This window comes from Daucus carota, chromosome 7 (genome assembly GCF_001625215.2).
Source record: "Daucus carota subsp. sativus chromosome 7, DH1 v3.0, whole genome shotgun sequence".
Lineage (NCBI taxonomy): Eukaryota > Viridiplantae > Streptophyta > Magnoliopsida > Apiales > Apiaceae > Daucus > Daucus carota.
In genome coordinates this window covers 23,132,219-23,152,953 of record NC_030387.2, presented here as the reverse complement: position 1 = coordinate 23,152,953, position 20,735 = coordinate 23,132,219, and the positions used below count along the sequence as shown (strand labels likewise).

Genomic DNA, 20,735 nt, shown 5'->3' with positions numbered 1-20,735 from the left:
TAGAGCATCAATGATGCAGGTATGCGAGTCATGCTCGCATCACTTCTATTATTACTTTTGCTTCATGTTAAATGTTCTACAAAATTCTGTCAAAAAAAATTGTTCTACAAAGTTTATTCACCTTGTCATACTTTTTCTCCATACTTTTACATTTGCATTTTCCTCGCACATCAAAGACAAAACGCATGTTTGGCTATCAACACTTGTGATTTCTTTCGATAAGAAGCCGCCAAGCGGGCATCCACTTTTCTTCACTCGTTTGTATAAAAAGTTAGAAGCATTTATAAAAAAAATGAGAACGCTAACTTCTGTTTGAGGACTTCTATTTCTTTCCCAAACAGTTTAATAACTTATAAGTCTTATTTTACTTCTCATTTCTAATCCAATTCTTTACTTTAAGTAAGAAGCACTTTTTCAAGTTTACCTGAACCGTCACAAAATTTTCTATCCGAAACTTCGAGTGTTTGAATATAATTTAGCTAAATCCAAATTCATCAAATATCAGAATACATTCATTCGAGTACTTAAATATTTTGAAATGATATTATAAATTCGAATATACCTGTTACGTGTTATTTCGAATAGCGCCTTTTTTGTCACCCGACCAAACAATACTGTAGTCATATTTGTCCAACATTGTTGGATATTAAAATAACATGATTAAGTTGGTCACTGAACTCAAAACCGTCTGGTCACTAAAGTCGGTTACACGTATCTTTAAATATGAGTTGAAAGAGTAAAAATATTATTTACAGAGGTTTACGCATTATTCTTGAATGTTACCACAACTAAGTACAATGTTATGACTTCTAGTATTTATAATAGTATGTTTTGATTTTTTGAAGTTTATTTATTATTTATTTTTAATTAAAACAAAGGAATTAACTATATAATAAAAAATAAATAACAAATAAATTTGATAAAATCTAAATATATTATCATAAATAGTTGAAGTCATAACTTTGTACTTAGTTGTGATAACATTCAAGAATAATGTGTAAATCTATGTAAATAATACTTTTACTCCTTGAATTCATATTTAAAGATACATATAACTGACTTAAGTGACCAATTTGAGACGGTTTTGAGTTCGGTGACCAACTTGATATATCGAGTCCACTTTAGTGACTAACTCGATTATTAACCCATTAAAAAATTAATAATTTGATTAACAAGAAAAAAGAATTGAAAAATTCGGGTGTTCAATAATAATAGCAACTTTTATGATCAAACAAACCGATACATATTGGCCCTGTTTGACAATTAGCTATTAGCGGTTAACTGTTAACGTATTGAATTATATATTTTGACTAGTGGATTGAAATAGATGTTTTGACTAGCGGATTGAATTAGCTATTTCTCGTAAAACTGTTTGGTAAATAGCTAATTGATTAGCTTTTTCTGACACAAACCAAAACCTCTAACCCAAAAATCTCCTCAAAGTAGCTTTTTCAAAATTAGATTTTTGGGTCCAAACCTCTATTTCAATCCGCTAACTAGCTGATTCTAGTGGTCAAACCTCTAAACCACCTCAAACTTCTAATTTTACCTCAAACCTCTACTTCCAAACAGGACCATTGTTTATCAGATTTAGTCCGACGCATATAAAATCCAAAAAAAAAATATCAAAATCACCAACGGAACGCATCAAGGATCCAATAGTTTTGCAATCTAACCTTGACAACGTGCATGTTTGGCAATTCATAAGTACTTCTTTTTCAAAGAAGTTGGACCCAGTAATTTCTAAATACAATTTTCGCTTCCAAGTCCCAATTTTCAAAACAAACCTAATCATTTTCATACAGTTTAATTCAAAAGCCTGAGGCACACTTCTACATGGCAATATACATACAGCCAGAATATCCAATTAGTTAATAGCTTTCTATAACACATGCATTTAGTTCATGGGGCTTTTAGTTTCATAAAATCACCGTTTGAAATAGTTGACATGCCTAGCAAAGAAAATGGCATAAGAATACATGTATCATGCTTTCCAGTCAACTACTACTAAGCTATTTTAAAATTACAACAAAGTCCTTTCACAAAAAGGCCCAGAGTTGGACAAATCAATATATCAAATTTTGTATACAGGTGTAATCCCTAATAAATGGAAGCATTTTCTCATGACAACTGCTGTAGCTTCACACAGCAAAAGCCTGCTAGTTTCCTCGGCCGAACCAACAACCTAAAATGTAAGAGTTTGACCAGAAATGAAAATTAGTGATCGCGTACTAGAAACATATTCCCTAGTTCAAACCAAGTGCATTGTCAGGTAGATTCTCTTTTCCCTTACGGTTTAGTACATTTTTTTGGTTAACTACATTTTAACCAATCAATTTAGCCCAACCCATTCGATATGCTCTAAGAGGACAAAAGTTGCCTTGAGAACTTCAAAATAATTTTACAGCATATTATATTACCTATCCCAAATTGCAAGCAGTTTTAGATGAAAGAATTGCTTACATAAATTTTATTAAAGCTTTCATACAACAAATTTCGATCTAAATTATAATTTCAATCTAAAGTATATGATATATTCTTTAATTGAACTGTAAAACATCTTTTAGGGTTTAGGTGTCCGAAAGCTTAATCAAATACCTGACAAGTGGAATAGAATCCTGTAAAATCCTCAGATAAGCCATATAAGTATTCGCACAACACATTCGGCAGGAGCTTGATGCAAGCCTCTTCAACAATCTGAAAAAACGGAAGTTAATATAATAGCTACAGCCTACAAGCATCACACGTAATTTATTGAAAGACGCTACTAATTCCAAAAAGATTTTCATCCCTGTTTCTGGTGTAGCCTCACCTCAGCAAACTGTAGTAAATGGAGTCCTAGCACACGCTCAGCATCTTCAATCAACTCAATTTTTCCGACCTGCCTCAAACATACATACTCTTTACTATGCAAGTGATGACTTATTATACAGGAATTGACATTTAAATATTATATTTTATTTAAAAGGGCCACCAGATAAGAAGTTTATTAATATATAATGCAATCTAGGTCACGAATGAAAAACACTCTCACTCGAGGAATTAATAACTTCTTTACTTCATTACATTTCGAGAGTATAGATGCATAGAAAACATATATACATCTGAGTATTTACGCCTTACTCAAGGAATTAATAACTTATTTACTTCATTATATTTCAGGAGTATAAATGTATAGAAACCATATACATCTGAGTATTTACGCCTCACTATAAAAAGGGGGATATTCCTTTTACTTCTATCACAAAGCCAATTACCCATTATGGGTCAAAAGAAACTAAAATTTACTTACAAAGCTCCATCTAGCTAAATGCAATGCTAATTATATGCAGAAAAGCCCAACAATTCCTGAATAGATATCTCCCTTCAGCTTGTGTCGGGATCAAAAGTGGGCGTGCACATTAGTTAAAAAAGATTTACCATCTATCTAGATAGCTAAATGCAATGCAAATTATATGTGCGAAAGCCTAACAATTCATTAAAAGATTCAGCTCCTGTCTGTAACAGAAGTGTGGGCGTGCACATTAGTTAACAACTTTAACCTTCTATAGATATGTACTATGTTTGCCGAAGGATTAAGGCAGTAGTGCTCAACAGTATTAATTTTGTTGGCCTTGGAACCAGTGGCTCCAAGTCTTCTTCATCAAATCTCTTTATTAGGATTTCAAAACATTTTGTGTTATATGGGCCAAGTTAAGCTCTGACACTATCATATCGTAGGTCACAATTGCAGGGTATTAGTATAACATATCTGGTCCAGATATTATTGCAACCAGGATGCCATGCTTTTTCTCATCCAAGTATACAAAATGATCAAAAGACCAGCTTACACAAACAAAACTCCTCCATGTTACAATAGATGCATTAAAATGAAGTTCCAAATGATCTTTACCTTCTTTAATTCCTCCATGTCTTTACCAGATTTCCTGATGATCGAACAAATTCGAGCGTGTGCATAAAGCAAATACACAGCAGTATTTCCCTGCTCAGAGTGAAAAAATTGCGACAGAAAGGGAATCAGTTAAAAAATTAAACATTTGGCAATTAATAATGTGTCACACCAAATGCAACATTTTCATGCATTATGTCACTTGTTAACTAATCTTATTAGAGGTTTGCCCTTCTCGTGATTTTTTTTTTGAGGAAGGGAGAGGCAGAGATAAAAAATTTAACTCTGAACCGCTTGTCGCACTAGGAGCATCTTTGCCACAGCCGGGACACCCCTTGATTGTCGATAATTAACTCAAGGAAGCAAAACTCTAAAATTTCCAGGATAATTAATATCCTATAATGCACATTGTACTATTGTAGAAGCAGGTATTCGACAACACACCTTATCATTAAGCATCTGATCGAAGTTGAATGTGTAGTTTGTCAATCTGTTGTTCTTCAGATCAGCATACCTGTTACAAATAGCAGTTACTAAAACGTAAAACGTATATTCAGTGGCTTGTCATTCAAAAATACAATCTACCTCATATCCAGACAGCAGCTTACACATTCAAATCCAAACTATCATATTCGTAACATTTAAAATTTAAATAAAAAGCTGGCTTCACAAAGAACTATACTTTAGATCCTGGCAACCCCAGTGTATTGGCAATATAAAAACAAGATCTTGTATTCTTGTTTTCAAGTAGGAATATATAACAGTTAATACTTAATAAAGACAAACCATGTCCAGCTCTTAAGTACCTACTGTAGTTGTTATTAAATACCTGATCCCTGTCCTACCTTTGTCATCTTTACACTAAAATTAGAAAGAAAAAGAACTGGAGGAGAAGCATGTATCATAATAAGTAGCTTACTTAACGGCACCATATCCAACAGCTTCAGCAGTTTGCTCAAGTTCCTCCTTGGTCCAATCTGTTCCCCTACCTAATTCATATACATAATTTAAAACACAAACAAGACAGATCGAACCACAGTTATTGAACACAAGACAGGCACCGAAAAACCAAGGCATCTGGAAACATAAGCTAAAAGCGCACACTTTATCAAGCAAATCACACGATATTGATATAAATATAAATATATATATAAACACATGACAATGCTGAAACATAATAAAATTAATAACCACCAAAAAGCAAAAGTTCAAGGAAATCAAGTCACATTAAAGTAGAAATAATCAACAATAGTGAAGATGCAATCTGTGTGTAAACAAAAAAGATGGAACTAAGTCCCTCCTGTTTAACTAAGATTAGCGCAACCTAATTCTTTAATATGACCTAATTATCTTCTTCATCAGGATTATCATCACTAATGGACAACAATAGTGGAGATACATTGTTCATAACAAAAGATATGGAACTTCAGTACACATTAGAGCATACTTGTTCCTTGACATGAGTAGGTCTTCATCAAGATTATCAACAATCAACAATCCACCACTAACGGATCAGTTTCTTTAAGTAAGCCTTCTCTATCTGGTTTTACTTTTAATCATCCAGAGTTTGATTCCATTATTATTTTTGTGATTATTTTTCAACAATCTACCATGATTATCTAAGTGAACTTACGTGTCGCATTATGTGCTTAAAGCACATGCTCACACGCCTCTCAGCCTGTAGATGAAAAGACCATTATGTGTTAAACAACATTATCATACCTCGTTCAATAAGAGCATCCCTACAGCGAATCTTGGCTTCATCAAGTAGATCAACTAATTTGACCACCTCAGTACTTCGAGTTCGAAATCGCTTTCCATCTTCTCCAAGAACAAGACCAAAGCCTACATGATTCGTTTTAGGGTACTTACTGTCTTCAGTGGGAAGCCAACCTGCACGCTTAGCTGCCTGTAATAAAAACAGTGTTGAGAGTATGTAATTGCTTACAACCGTAATACAGTTATTATAATAAAATTATAAGTGTAAATTACAATCAGTATAGGTGATTTTTGATACTTACTGTGAATACCATATCAAAGTGCTCTTGCTGCCCAACATCTGTAACATATATGATCCACTCGGCTTTTTCTTCATTAAGACGGTACCTTCATGTATTAGGTTGTGTTTGAAGTCAGGCCACAATACACTTAATTAGTTCTAAATTACCTATTAACACTGTAAGAGGGGCATTTGAAGACTTGTCCTCTGAATTCAAAAAAGATAACCTAAACAATACAGAGCACTTGGTAGAATGTGCAAAATCTTTAATAAAATGTAAATTTATATATGAAAAAGAGTAATGTTCAATCCACAAGATGATAAGGATAATAAGATATAACTATATGGGACATGCTTGCAGTCATTGGATATCCGCACTAAAGTCTCCCAATTCATTTAGTTTGCCAAATATTTGCTGCAATTTGCATATTGCAAGTCTTCACAGCAATCTCTATCTAAGCAAAAGACAAAATAAAGCTTCTTCAGAACCAAGGGCCAATTCCACAAACTAGAATGCCAATTGTGACCTAGTTACTTACTCTGATAAATTCACTCATCCCAATTTTCAAAGTTCCTACCGATCTTTCTTTATAACCTTAAAAGTTCAAAACTAAGCTTTTATTAAAATTTATATACCAACTGGAACAATTCAATCTTTCCTAGAACATATGACTAGTGTGCATTCTAAATCTCCACTATACTTATAGACTTGACTGTGAGATGATATTCCCCCAAGTCTTGCAAGGCTTCAAAAGCTTAATACTGAAAGAAAATGATTAACGACCTTCGTACGGAAGCCTAAGTTATGTCAAAAATCACTGCCATATCTAAATTTTAGATTCAAGAGTTCATCACATGTAAATTTCTGCTTGATGTTAATGACATTGGTTGATTAGAACACCTAGGATGACAATTCACATGAGATGTGTTACATACAGTCTTGTCTAATAATCAGTTGGGTTATACTCCCTCCGGACTATCAAAATCCACATTTTATTCAATCATAATAAATAAGCTATATGTTACCAAATATTTGTATTATTTAAAAAAAAAAAAAGAGATTTAACATGTAATTTACCATATTAACTTAATGTGGACACACTTTTTGGGACAGAAACAAGGAAATGAGGACTAAAATACTGGAACGGAGGGAGAATATGAAACTGAATGTTACACCTCTGAACAGAATCTATTTATCAAAACAACACAGTGAATAGATTCATTCATATAATTATTGATTAGGCAATTTATATATAAAAAAACCCCAGCAATAGAGCATAATTGAAAATCTTACCACACTTTGCTAACAGAAATTGCATATTCTACTTGCATACAAATTATCAACTCATACTTGAAAGCTGTAATCTTACTACACTAACCATAAAGCTGTTAAATCAGTTGAAGCATAATTGAATCCACCATCTCTCTTAACAACAATAAGTGGTATCTTTTTCCCTTCAATGAAGATCACACGCGCCCCTTCACTTTCTTCAACAAGTCCCTTCTCATTTAGCAACCCCAAAACCATAGGAATAAAAGGATTATAAAAACTTTCGCCCTGTAAGGAAAGCAAACACAAATCAATATACAACTGGTTATACAACTAAATAATGAATGTTAAGACATTTAGGTCTCAAAAGCAAGGGCTTCATTCTCAGCTTTTACAATAAGTAATGCAGATAATAAAAAGATAAATTAGAACCATGCAGTTCAGCTTTGACTTCCAATAATGCATATATATCATAGTTCATGTTGGTTAAGTTACAATTACACATTTATATACCATAATGTTTTAATGTGAACGTCAGTTGTGCACCAAATCTTAGTAATCCCTTCAAAGTTTAACAGTTTCATAATCCTTATAACTAACTATGAATTGCATGCTTCAAATAATATCTTGAAGCCACTAGCCCATACCAATAGCAACTTGCAAATAGCATATACATTTAGTTCCACCAAGTTTGATCAGAAAATTGAGGAGAGCAAGACACTTAATTAATAATGAATTCATTATTTTAATTTTTCATGTGTTGAAAATCAGAAAATAACATCCATAATAAGGTTGTGCAAAGTAAGGTTTTGCACAATGTAATATTTTGACTAGATTTGAGTGAAATGTGCCAAAATATATGAATTATGCAAGAAGATAAGATCAAGGGCGTATACCTTCTCCTCTAAATGAACTCCAAGTCTTTTATAAACTTTCTCAAAACCCTTCCGGCTAATTTCACATATCTGTTTCCATGCCTTGCGGTATTTCTCATCACCTCCCTTTATTTAGGGAACATACAAGATGATAAAAAGCAATGAATTTACTTTGCAGGTAGAATACCAAGTGATACATCGTAAGACCATGTTCTAAAAAAATGAGGGATACATTATAATACCAAGTGAACAGATGCATATAGCTATGAATCACTTACCTGGAGACTGACTACTGCCTGCTGTGCTCTCTCTTTGAAAGCAGAATCACTGTCAAATCTCTGTTTTGAAGCCTTGTAGAATACCTTACAAAGCAATATTCAAATCGGTCCATTAATACAGACTTTTCACGACACTTTCACAAGACAAATGTTCAGTAATACTGTAATACAAACTCACAGAATCTTGCATCACGTTTAAAAAAAATAACAAAGGTTTATACACCATTATCAAACATTATGCAATGAAACAGCAACCCAAGTTTATACGCAGAACCATCAAATTAAGCTTGTGTAACAATAAAAAAAATTAGCAAAGGAAATTTTAAAAATAACAATTGACCTCAGACTCAATAAAGTTAGCCTACATCATTGAACTTGCATGGCTCCAGAATAGTATATGGAATCTCACCACTGATGTTTGCAGTTTAAACCACCTTAACCCAATCCAATATCCATCAGAAGTCTATGATAGTCATCAAACACCTTGGTCCACTTACTGAACTTTTTCTGCTTCTGCTTACTACTTTTCTTCTTTGTTTTTGCACATGAATCAGACCACTTAGTAGCTTGCTAATACTTTTCTTAATTTCCACTAGGTGAAACTGACTTTAAACAAATGTAGGAAACAACAAAACACACACACACACATATTATACAAAATAGTGTGTAATAAAATAAAGTTTGACGAGATCTTGTATTTCAATTACTGAAAACATGATATTGTTCTTGAAACTTTGCCTTCTCGTTCATTACTTTATCATATAATCACACTACTATGAAAAGTGACATAAAAACATACAGCCAAACAACTTCATACAGATGTAGAAATGACAACCAATTGAAAGTCCTATTAGTAGATTGAAAAACAATAAACTTACATAGCTAGTGCTATTACAAAATGGATTTCAAAAACATTATACTGTGCTTAACAACCAAAATGAATCCTTGGTCAATTAGTCTTGATGCATCCTACAGGGACTTGAGTAATTAAACATTTGTATAATTTTAGCTACTAGAAGCCCGAAACAAACCCCTAAGATAGCTCACCTCAAGATCACCAATGGCCTGATCATTAGCATTTTCCCAGTCCGGAAACTTTTCGAATAGGAATTCAATTAACATACCAAACTGCAAATCATAACAAAAGATAACAGTCTTTTATAAGATACGTGATAGAAACCGAACTTAAGGTACTGTTACAAAATATGCTATTTCAATATTTGGGAGAACCATATAAAGTTTGTATGCAATGAATAACCAAAATAAACATTGCAAATGTAAGGGTGTTGAGGATGTCTGATGCATTTTAAGCTAATAGATAACTATCAACCAAATATTAAAACATTTAAAGGTAAAATAATCAGAAAGTTGGATGCTGATGAAGATGAGAAAGTTGTTTTAATAGTTCAGTTACTTCAGTATGCAATATTAGACAATATATGTTGTTAAGAAATTGAAAAAAACTCTAGTTATAGTTGGTTATACAACACAGATTTATCTATAACCATATATAGTTACTTCAGTCACTCGTTATCAAAACAGTATGGCTACAAATTCTAATAATACTAAAACAATTTATAAGTGATAATTCACTATCTATGCTCTATAGGAAATGTACCTGTGTACCCCAGTCCCCAACATGATTTCTTCTTAGGACTTCAACATTTGAAAACTCAAGCATACGGGCTAGTGTATCTCCTATTATGGTAGATCTTAGGTGACCAACATGCATTTCTTTTGCTATGTTGGGTGAAGAGAAGTCGACAATAGCTCTTTTAACTGAAAGCTTAGGCGCCCATGTTTCGACGCCATCTGTTAGCATCTTATGGATGCTCTGTCACAACAATTATATAACAGTGCATTAGAAATCAACTTGAACAATGTTAATCATGCTGACATCACAATATTGCATTAATAAGTAATAATTAAAATTGAAGAGGTCGCATCGAAAAAACAGTTCTATACCTTGGCTATCCACTGCTTCGACAATACAACATTCACAAAGCCAGGCCCTGCTATGCTTAATGACTCAACCATTTCTGATGTTGGAAGATTGTTTTTAAGAGCCTAAAATTTAGGTTGTGAATATTAATTAAATGATTGTAAAATCATATGGATAAATAAAAAATACTCCCTCTGTTTCAAATTAGATGTCCACTTTCAAAAAATCACAGTTTTAAGAAAAATGAATGTTTATAAATTAATTGCATTCAGTGATCATAATATGTGGAATGAGGTTGATATAGGAAATATAAATAAGAGATATGTGAAGTAGAATTGACTTTGGAAATATGATTTTGCACTAAAAGTTGAAGTGGACAACTAAATTAAATTAAAAAAATTTCTTAAATGTAAATTGAAATGGAGGGAGTATATCGATGAAATTATTAGCTGAGACCAGAAGTTAAGTTTGTAGAGAAAATGAAATGAGACCTGTCCAACAGGCTGAGGGCCTTTAAATTCAGTACCCTTCCCCTTTATTGTTGTCCATAAGCTCATAGCATTGTTGCTGTATAAAAAGAATGATGATGCCCCAGTAAGTTAAGAAGAAAATAAAAACTAATAATTAATTAATAGAATGTCTAATGAAGTCAGCATATAACATTAACTGAATATCACCGTCTACAAGTGTGTCAACTGTGTCAACTGAAAAGAAAATGTGTTACCATTGGTAATCACCGAATCTGGGATTACAAGCAGCAATCAGTGGTTCAACATCAGGCAGGTCAGGAACTGTGACTCTAATCGATGCTTTGAATAACTTTTCTAGTTGTTGTTTAGGACTACCCCGATATTCTTCCTCCTGACCCATAAAACACATTAAACCCAGTCTAAACAAGAAACAACATATAAACTAAAAACCAAGTGTATAATTGAGTTAAATAAAACTCACTGTTGCCATGTTCGAAATCGTATTAGCCTTGATTAGAGAAGGACCCCTTCTTCTAAATATATCTGTCTAGTTTTACAGATAATTAAAATTAATAACAATCAAACATCAATAACAATAATCAAATTCTAAATAACAATTATAGAGTATCTAATTAAAAAAATTATTCACCAACACAAATACATATGCCGAGGATGTAAGAAGTAAACACCAAGCAAAAAAATGAGGTTATACATATATACACACAGAGAGAGGGAGAGGGAGAGGGAGAGAGAGAGAGAGATTAGGGCTTACGGGTTTTAGAGAAACAAGGGAAAGAGGAGAAGGGAGATATATAACGAGACACAAATGGATGTGATACCGGCGGCATAAAAACACAACTCAATGCGGTGCTGCTCATTATACGATATATATGTGTGCGCGCGCGAGCGCGTGTAATTTACTTTTACCTTTGGGCTCCAGTAGTGCTGATGCTGTAGCAAGGCGGACTAGGGTTTTGGGACGGGATAGAGCGCCTCTTTCTTCTACCAATGCTCTTTTGCCACGTAAATCTACATACCCTTTCTATAGTTTTTGTTGAAGTACTCGGAACGGTTCGGATTGGGATTAAATCGAATTTTTCGATTTTAAAATTTTATAAAATTTAAACCGAACCGATATTTAGTGGATTGATTTAGTGTAAGAAATATCTATAACATTAACACTTGAACATTAAATACCTAAATTAAATTTATAAAATACTTAATTATATAACATATGTGCTAACAGTTCAGTTCAGATATTTCAGTCGATTTGAAGGCAAAAACCGAAACAAAACCGGAGATTTTCGATTTTCTAATTACCAAAACCAAAATATTCGGGTTGGATGGTTTGAAACACTTGATTGGATCAATTTCAAAGTATTATACTCCGGCCTAACTCGAAGCATCTCCAATAGGACTTTTAGGTTGGTTATAATGATTGCAGATTGACTATATTTTTTAGATATATATTTAATACATCAAATTATTATTATTTTAATTATTATAAATTTAATGTATTATCTAAATATGATAACTAGTAACGTGACATTTGTTACAAATCTATAGTGATGTGACAAATATAGTCATACATAAGTGTTTGATTAAAATTATATACAAAGAGTTTGTCTATATTTTTAGTTTTGGTACGAAGGGTCATGTTCCACATAGAACCATTAGCCATTGAACCTTTAGAACCATTAGTTTATTTCTAGTATTAGTTAGGGTTATATAGCACGTGAAAAAATGTCTTATTTATGTATTATATTTTGAAATTAATTTTGAACACAGACAACGATGCAAAAAAAAAACATGTATTTAGATTTAGATCCTGAAAATCTATGTAAAAAATAGGGTTCTGCAGCAGAACTTTAGTGGTTCTATGGTTCTATTTTAAGTATCGGTTCTTTATAGAGCGCGACCCTTGATATGAACTCATTTTTTAGCTAAAGATTTTTTATAATTGGAACTGCTAGAGCATTATAGTTCTCTTTTATCTTTTTTTTCCTATAAATAACATAATTTTATCACACATCTTTAAATATTTTGATCAGATACTTAAAATCAAATTTTATTATATTAATACTTGAAAATATGTGTTAAATGTCAAAATATAACATATCAAAATAATAAGAATATTATTTTCTAAATAATAATTTCCATGGTCAATGCTCATGATTTCCATTAATGGATTATATTTTTTTGAATAAAATTTATTTAACATTTTAAAAAAACGATTATATGTTTCAGACATGGAGGAAAAGCAAACAAATAGATATGTTAAACTGTTGCATCATCAAAACTAGAAAATAGTATCCAAATATATTGGGATCAATACAAAACTATTTAAAACTCAGTTTTGAGAATCAACACCCATAAGTAGGGTCTTAATCGTCATTTATCCAATTTTCTGATTTTCGTCCCTCTCACTGATTATTAGCTCCGTTCGCCTCCCGTCCTCTCTTTTATTTATTGTTATTTTACACCAACTATGAGAAAGATTGTAGAAGGGGGGGGGGGGGTTGAATACAATCTTTTACAAATTTAAAAGATTCAAGAATAATACACTAAGAACACAGTAAACAGAAAAACACCAAGTATTAAAAATACGGGTGGATTGAATGATCCACCCGTGAGATTTTATATAGAAGAATCTGTGGATTGTTTACAATTCGCACAGCTGCTGGTTCATCACTCAAACAAGTTCTATCTCTCAGATTTTTTTCTCAAGTAATTTGAACAAGTTCAACTGATGCTTCTAACTTGGTTATATACTCCAAGTTTTACAAAGCTTTTAGCTAGATTACAAAATGCACTCTAATCTAAAAACAATGCTGCACAACTTTGTCTTATGCATGCTTTCTGAGATGTCTTCATCTTTGACCATCATCTTGATTTGATCCAGATTGCACTGCATGAGATAAGTATGTTTCTGCTTCTTCTTTATTTTCCTAATTAGGCTTCCATGTCTATTTTAGTGTAATTCGATCCATGTGATTTGTCAGACTTAAGCTCTAGTCACTTTCAACTGCTCTTTGCTTCATCAGTTGAAAGTTCTGGTTGCTTTCAACTGCTCTTGACTTTATCAGTTGAATGCCCGGCTCATCAGTTGAATGAATTACAAACTTTATCAGTTGAATGCTGTTCCAGTCTCATCAGTTGAATTCCTCAACATCATCAGTTGAATACTTTGTCTTCAGTTGAATGCTTGATTTTCATCAGTTGAAACATCATCCAGTCTTCATCAGTTGAATAGTTACATCTCATCAGTTGAATATCCTTCACTTAGATAAAATTACATGGCATTGGATATTTACAATTAGCCATCCTATTCTACCCATCCGTTGACAATTCCCAAAGACAAGAAATATAACAATTACAACTGAAATTTGATAAAGATTCTAAGTAAGACATGTTACAAAAATGTTTATGTTATCATCAAAAATTATTGATTCCTAACAATCTCCCCCAATTTATGACTGGAGAAGATGCAGACATAAATTCTACACTTGATGATAACAAAACATTAATAAAATAAAATGCAGAATTTAAATACAAGAGTTAGAAAAGTTTACAGATGATTATGCTCCTCTAGACTGAGCAGTTACTTGTTCCTAGAAGATCTTCTTCTTCTGGACTTAAGTTTTTCTTCAAGAATATTGATCTGTTTCTGAAAGATCCTGTAGAACCATTCTTCATCACTATCTTGTCTGTTGAGCTTGGATTGGAGAGTCTTCAGAGTATTCAAGCTAGCAACCTTGAGTTGATCTTTAGGTCTGAAAAATCTCCTAACACCTTGATTGTCCCTAAATTCCATGACTGGAGTAGGTTCATGATGAATTTTCTTTCCAGTGTAGGGAATTTTCAGCCTTCTTTGTAGACTAGCATCTGAGTTCCATTCCTTCCTGATCTCAAGGATTCTCTTTAGTACCATTTGCTTTGCAGGTGGTGTAAATCCTCCAGTCCTCTTCATAGATCCATATATTTTTGTTAGAGAACTGAATCCCTCAGAATTCAGAACTCTGTGAAGAGGCCAGATGACATCACCCTTGTTTTTGTAAGAGAATACCAATCTTTCAGTTAATTTTGAAGTTGCCTATATTCCTCTTACTTCTTGAAGATCATCCAGCTCCAGCTCCAACTCAGAAATTTCTTCAATGTTAGCAATGATGAGATAGTCATCAGGATTTTCAGGTTCTTTTGGAGGTTTAGGAGGGTTAGCCATCCTCTTAGCCACAGATTTGACTTTCTTCTTAGGCTTGAAAGATTCTTGAACAAGAAAAGCTGGAATTGGGATATCTTCCAAGTCAATTGGCTCCTCCTTTGGCATTATTGGCTCATCATGGAAGTTGACATCTGGATGTACCACTGTGGTGTCCTTGATTGGATAGGAAGGCTTTGAGATAGGCTTTTCTGGCACTTCTTCTCTTCTCTTGGCTGCCTCAGGCATCTTGGTTTTAGATTTGACTCTCTTTTTCTTTGGAGAAGATTCAAGAGGCAATCTTTCCTCATTTAAAAGCTCAGCTGCCAACTCCTCTTCCAGCTCAATAGCATACCTTTCATCAACCTCTATTTGATTCAAAGAGAGTTGAGATTCAAACTCCTCTTTTTCACATTCTCTGGCCACCTCTTCAGTTTTTGCAAATGAGTAGTAAGGATGGCCAGTTCCAATAAACAGCTTCTGGCCTTCTCTGTAGATGATGGCAAAATGAGCTTTTAAAGCCACATCTGTACAGTCTTTGTAACTTTTGATCTCTTGGCCCAAGAGCTTGTATTCATTTTTGTCAGGCCTGGCTAGTGGAAAGTAGATTGAGCTTGAATCTTTTCCAGGCTTGGAGTAACCACAATTGACTGGAGATAGAATGGCCTTGAACTCATTCAAAAATGATGGCTCACCCTTTTCTGTCTTTGAAGGAATAACAATCTCAGGTGTAATCACCCTGAGAATTGTAGTTGTGGTTGGAAAGGAGATTTGAGCTGTGGTGGCTGTAGAAGGTTTCTTGCCCAACTGAGCCACTCTCTTTGCAATAGAGTCTAATTCTTTCATCCTTTCAATCTTTTGCTTTTCCCTTTCAGTGTGGAAAGGAGGAGGAATTTGACTGATCAATTCTGCAGGAGTTGGTAATTCTTTCTCCCCCTTTTTGTTAGCAGCAAGTGTAGGGGATGGACTGGGAAGTGAAACACCAGAGGCAAGAAGAAGATGTTGAAGAAGTCCAGTCTGAATTCTTTGATGCTGCAACATCTCATCCATTCTAGAGTTTAAGATATAGACATTTCCTTCCAGAGCTTCCACTTGCTTTTCCAATTGTAGTTGTTTTTGCTCAGATTCAGAGAGAGCTGATTTGACCTGAGCTGGAAGCTTTTCATCAATTTGCTTGGTCAGATCAGTCTTAACAGAGGCAATAAGAGAATTGAGATGCTCTATCTCATGCTGAAAATGGAGAGATTGATACTTGTGAAGCTTGAGATTGTCTAGTGCTTGACTGGCAATGGTGGCAGAGATGGCTGGAGAGGAGGATGAGCTTCCAGATTGTGGTTGAAGAATTGTTGAAGCTTGCCTTTCCAGCTCCATGCTAACAACAATTGCATTGGCAGACTGCATGGAGAGCCATGAAGGTAGAGAAGTTGTAGGTTGTTCAACAAGGGATTCCTCAAGAGCATCATTGAGGTCTTCATCACTATCATCATAATGAAAATCATCTCCAGCATTGGCAGGCAGAGCTGTAAATGCCTCCTTTGCTCTAAGCATAGAAGATGTAGTGTGAATCAGATTGAGGTGCCTCTCAGCTGCTTGATTATCCAATCTGGCAAAATCTTGAATGGAAGACATCCCATGAGTAAAAGTCTCAGGGTCTAGTGAAACACCATCCAATATGGATCTGTATTCAGCTTGAAACTCTTGTTCACTAAACCCTTCATTGACACCTGCATTTCTCTCAATTTCTCTCTTTTCTTGCATCAAGGGCTCCCCTTGGCTCACCACACCACTTACCTCTCCCTCACTTACCCTTACTAAAGGGTCACTCTTATCCTCTCCTTTTTCCTAGCTAGAAGAAAATGCCAGACTCTCCACACCCTCTCCTTTTGCCAGCTCACTAGGCTGCCTCTCCACTCCATAGCTCACTCCACTCAATCCTAGAAGTGTTTGTGCTACCATGTGATCAACTGCTGTAGAAAGAGGTAAATTAATTGAAGTAGCAGCAGTTGTCAACTGATGAGGGACATCAGTTGAAACATGAGTAGAGGAGGCATTCAACTGATGAGAGCTGTTAAGCAGATCAGTTGAAGGACAAACACTGTTCAACTGATGAGGGAGATCAGTTGAAGAAAATGAAGAAATAGGTTTAGAAGCTGTGATAGTTGAGTCTGTGGTGATTGATTTTAAAGGAAACTCCACAGAACACACTGTCACAGAAGAAGGAAGTGGAAGAGAAAGATCCAACAAATCATCAAAATGATGATGATCAATCTCAGATGGGGGCTTCTCCATGAAATCCAAAGATGGAGAATTTACAAGGGTGGTGTGAATTAATTCCACATCCACAGAAGAGGTTGGGGATTGTGTTTGAGTAGTAGAGATGGTAAGATCACAAATATGGGTGATTTGTTGAGATGAAGAAGGGGGCTGTGACTCCACATTTATTGGAGTCACATCATTCTGACTTTGAGAAGTTAAAGGCATAAAATCCAGAATGGATGCCTGTGTGTGTGCAGAGTGCTTAAGTTTGTCACTTCTCATCTTCTTTCTCCCATAAGCCTTTATTGGTGAAGAAGTGGTGTCCCTCCCCCTTTTTAACTGTGTCCCTGGTTGAGGACTATTTTCAATAGCAACATCCTTTTGGGAGGATGCTGCTAGGGATGTGTTTAATTCCATATTAACATCTACAGTCTTTTGGGAGACTGCAGAGTGGCCAGGCTGGTCAGCACACACCTTTCCATCCTTATTCTTAGGGCTTCTTTTATGTTCACCCTTTCCCTCCCCCTCACAACCTCCAATCACACTCCCCTCAGGTTTGTGTTTCTTGGATTTTACAACAGATGTCTTTTGGGAGGCATCTGAGGTTGGTTTAGAAGACTTGTTTTTAGAAGGTTTTGCCACTTGTGTGGACTGTTGATGGGCCTCTTCAACAGCCCTGATGGCAGAAAGCAAAGAAGGTGAGGGTTGAGAAAGAGTAGTAGGAAAGCCATGTACCTCTTTTTGCTTTCCAGCCTCCATTATTGGCAGGTACACCACCTCCAAGGAGGGGTATAAATTCATCCTAAAGAGGTCTTTAAAGACTCTCTTTTCCTGCACAAAACTGGGAAGCTTGGCTTCCTTGTTAGTAATAACTAGCTTTTTGTTGAGATGATTAGCTAGCATCATGAGAAATCTGACATAATAAATATTCCTAGGTCTACCAGTTTTATCACCTAGTTTCTCCCCAATTTCTTGGATCATCAAACCACCAAAGTTGAAATATTCATTAGTCAGATACATGTAAAGCATTTGTAAAATCTGGGAAGTAAGTGCATTGAAATTGCTAATTTTACCAGAAAATGCCTTAATAAAGGCATCACATAAATAACTCCATTCTCTCCTAAGACCCCTTCTTTCTATTTTACCTAATGCATCAGTTGGCAAAACATAATTCATGGCATAAAGTAAATTAACTAACTGATTATCACTAGGCAAAGATAAAACAGTATCTTCAGGAATCTTAAAGCATGCTTTCATAACATCAGCATTGACAGAATGAATTTCATTATTGACAAAGAAGGTTAGAGTTTCATGCTCACTATTAAACTCCGCAGAGGTCCACATTTCCTCCACTATTTCATGGTAGATGGTAGGAGCTTCAAGCATAGCATAAGAGAGCTGGCTTGACTTGATGAACTCCATCATCTTGTGATACTCCTTCTCCTCTACTGCCTTGGTATCCACAAATGATGCGAAGTTGTTCTTCTCATAAATGAACCCACTTGGTGCAGTATACTTCTTCATTGGTGCCATTGCAGTTACAGAGAAAGCTTGAAGAGAAATTAGAACTTGCTTTTGCACAGAGAGAGAAGAGAGCTTTGAGAATTCGAAAGAGTGAGATGAAAAGAAATGAAAATAAATTAAAACACTTAAATACTTTCTCAGAAAATTGCTGTGATTGGCTGAGAAATTACCGTTGAGAAGAAATTACTCTTATTGAACTCTACAAAAATTACACACACGATCGTGTGTATAAAGTAGGAGAGAGACAAAAGAAATTTCAACGGCTGAGATCTGATAATGCTTTCAACGGATGGAATAAGCGCCTCTTTAAACTTCCTATTCAACTGATGAAGATCAGTTGAAAGTGTCTTCAACTGGTGTCATCAGTTGAATGAAAAATAAAACAAGAGGATATTGTTTCAACTATCAGTTGAAACAATTTCACTAGTTCATCAGTTGAAATATTATAGACTTTATCCAGAATTATAACTAATTCAATTTTGATAAATCAAAATTAATCAAATTCTGGCTGCCAAATTACAGAAAAATTCACTCTAAATTAGGTGAAATTTAACATACCTAATTTACTTACCAACCTTGTGAATGTGGATTCATCAAGAGGCTTTGTGAAAATATCTGCAATCTGTTCTTCACTTGGAACAAAATGCATTTCAACAGTACCAGCCATCACATGTTCTCTTATGAAGTGGTATTTAATGTCAATGTGCTTGGTTCTTGAGTGTTGTACTGGATTTTCAGTTATAGCAATAGCACTGGTGTTGTCACAAAATATTGGGATTTTTGAGAGGTTTAATCCATAATCAAGTAATTGATTTCTCATCCACAATAATTGTGCACAACAGCTTCCAGCTGCAATGTACTCAGCCTCAGCTGTAGAGGTTGATACAGAATTTTGCTTTTTGCTAAACCAAGAAATCAATCTGTCACCAAGAAATTGACAGGTGCCTGTTGTACTTTTTCTATCAATTTTGCATCCTGCAAAATCAGCATCTGAATATCCAATTAGATCAAATCCAGAGTCTTTAGGGTACCAAATACCAAGATTTGGTGTTCCCTTAAGATATCTGAATATTCTTTTTATAGCAATAAGATGTGATTCTTTAGGATCAGATTGAAATCTAGCACAGAGGCATGTAGAAAACATAATATCTGGTCTACTAGCTGTCAAATATAAAAGAGAACCAACCATGCCTCTATAATTGGAGATGTCCACAGATTTCTCATTAGGACTTGACTCTAATTTGGTGGCTGTTGGCATGGGAGTCTTAGCTTCTTTGCAATCCAATAAATCAAACTTTTTAAGTAGATCATAGATGTACTTAGTTTGATTTATGAATATACCTTCCTTTACTTGTTTAACTTGTAAACCAAGAAAGTAGGTGAGCTCTCCCATCATGCTCATTTCATACTGACTTTTCATTAGATTAGCAAACTTCTTGCAAAGTTTCTCATCTGTAGAACCAAAAATTATATCATCTACATAAATTTGAACCAGAATAAAGGCACCATTTACATTTCTGTAAAATAGTGTTTTATCCACAGTTCCTCTGGAAAAATGATTATCTAACAAGAATTGAGACAGAGTATCATACCATGCCCTTGGTGCTTGCTTTAGTCCATAGAGTGCTTTTAATAAAAAGTAAACATACTCTGGAAATTCTGGATCTTCAAAACCAGGAGGCTGACTGACATATACCTCCTCTTCCAGTTCACCATTTAGAAAAGCACTCTTGACATCCATTTGATAAACTTTAAAGTTTGCATGAGCAGCATAGGCCAGGAAGATTCTTATTGCTTCTAGTCTTGCAACTGGTGCAAAGGTCTCATCAAAGTCAATTCCTTCAGATTGAGAGTATCCTTTAGCAACAAGCCTTGCCTTGTTTCTGGTGACAACTCCATTCTCATCCACCTTGTTTCTGAATACCCACCTTGTTCCTACAATTGTTCTGTTTTTAGGTTTGGGTACCAGCTTCCATACATTGTTTCTCTCAAATTGATTTAATTCTTCTTGCATAGCAATAACCCAATCAGCAT

General features: G+C 34.6%; 1 protein-coding gene across 4 annotated transcripts; it reads right to left on the bottom strand.

Annotated features, from left to right (window-relative positions):
- Positions 1–1,896: 1,896 nt before the first annotated feature.
- LOC108196401 (arginine--tRNA ligase, chloroplastic/mitochondrial) lies at positions 1,897–11,764 on the bottom strand. 4 transcript variants are annotated; one of them, XM_017363670.1, is made up of 18 exons: positions 11,651–11,764; positions 11,205–11,266; positions 10,978–11,114; positions 10,745–10,820; positions 10,277–10,378; positions 9,930–10,145; positions 9,359–9,439; positions 8,312–8,395; positions 8,055–8,159; positions 7,268–7,446; positions 5,911–5,995; positions 5,612–5,798; positions 4,809–4,878; positions 4,334–4,403; positions 3,893–3,982; positions 2,813–2,881; positions 2,599–2,697; positions 1,897–2,185 (listed from the first exon to the last, which is right to left on the bottom strand). In XM_017363670.1, the coding sequence occupies exons 2-18, from the start codon at positions 11,211–11,213 to the stop codon at positions 2,075–2,077; spliced, it is 1,770 nt and encodes a 589-aa protein (XP_017219159.1). In that variant the 5' UTR covers positions 11,214–11,266; positions 11,651–11,764; the 3' UTR covers positions 1,897–2,074. The 4 variants fall into 4 exon arrangements, with proteins under 4 accessions (XP_017219159.1, XP_017219158.1, XP_017219157.1 ...); XM_017363669.2 differs by having other exon boundaries at positions 11,205–11,270; positions 11,651–11,759; XM_017363668.2 differs by having other exon boundaries at positions 11,205–11,270; positions 11,496–11,681.
- Positions 11,765–20,735: the final 8,971 nt, after the last annotated feature.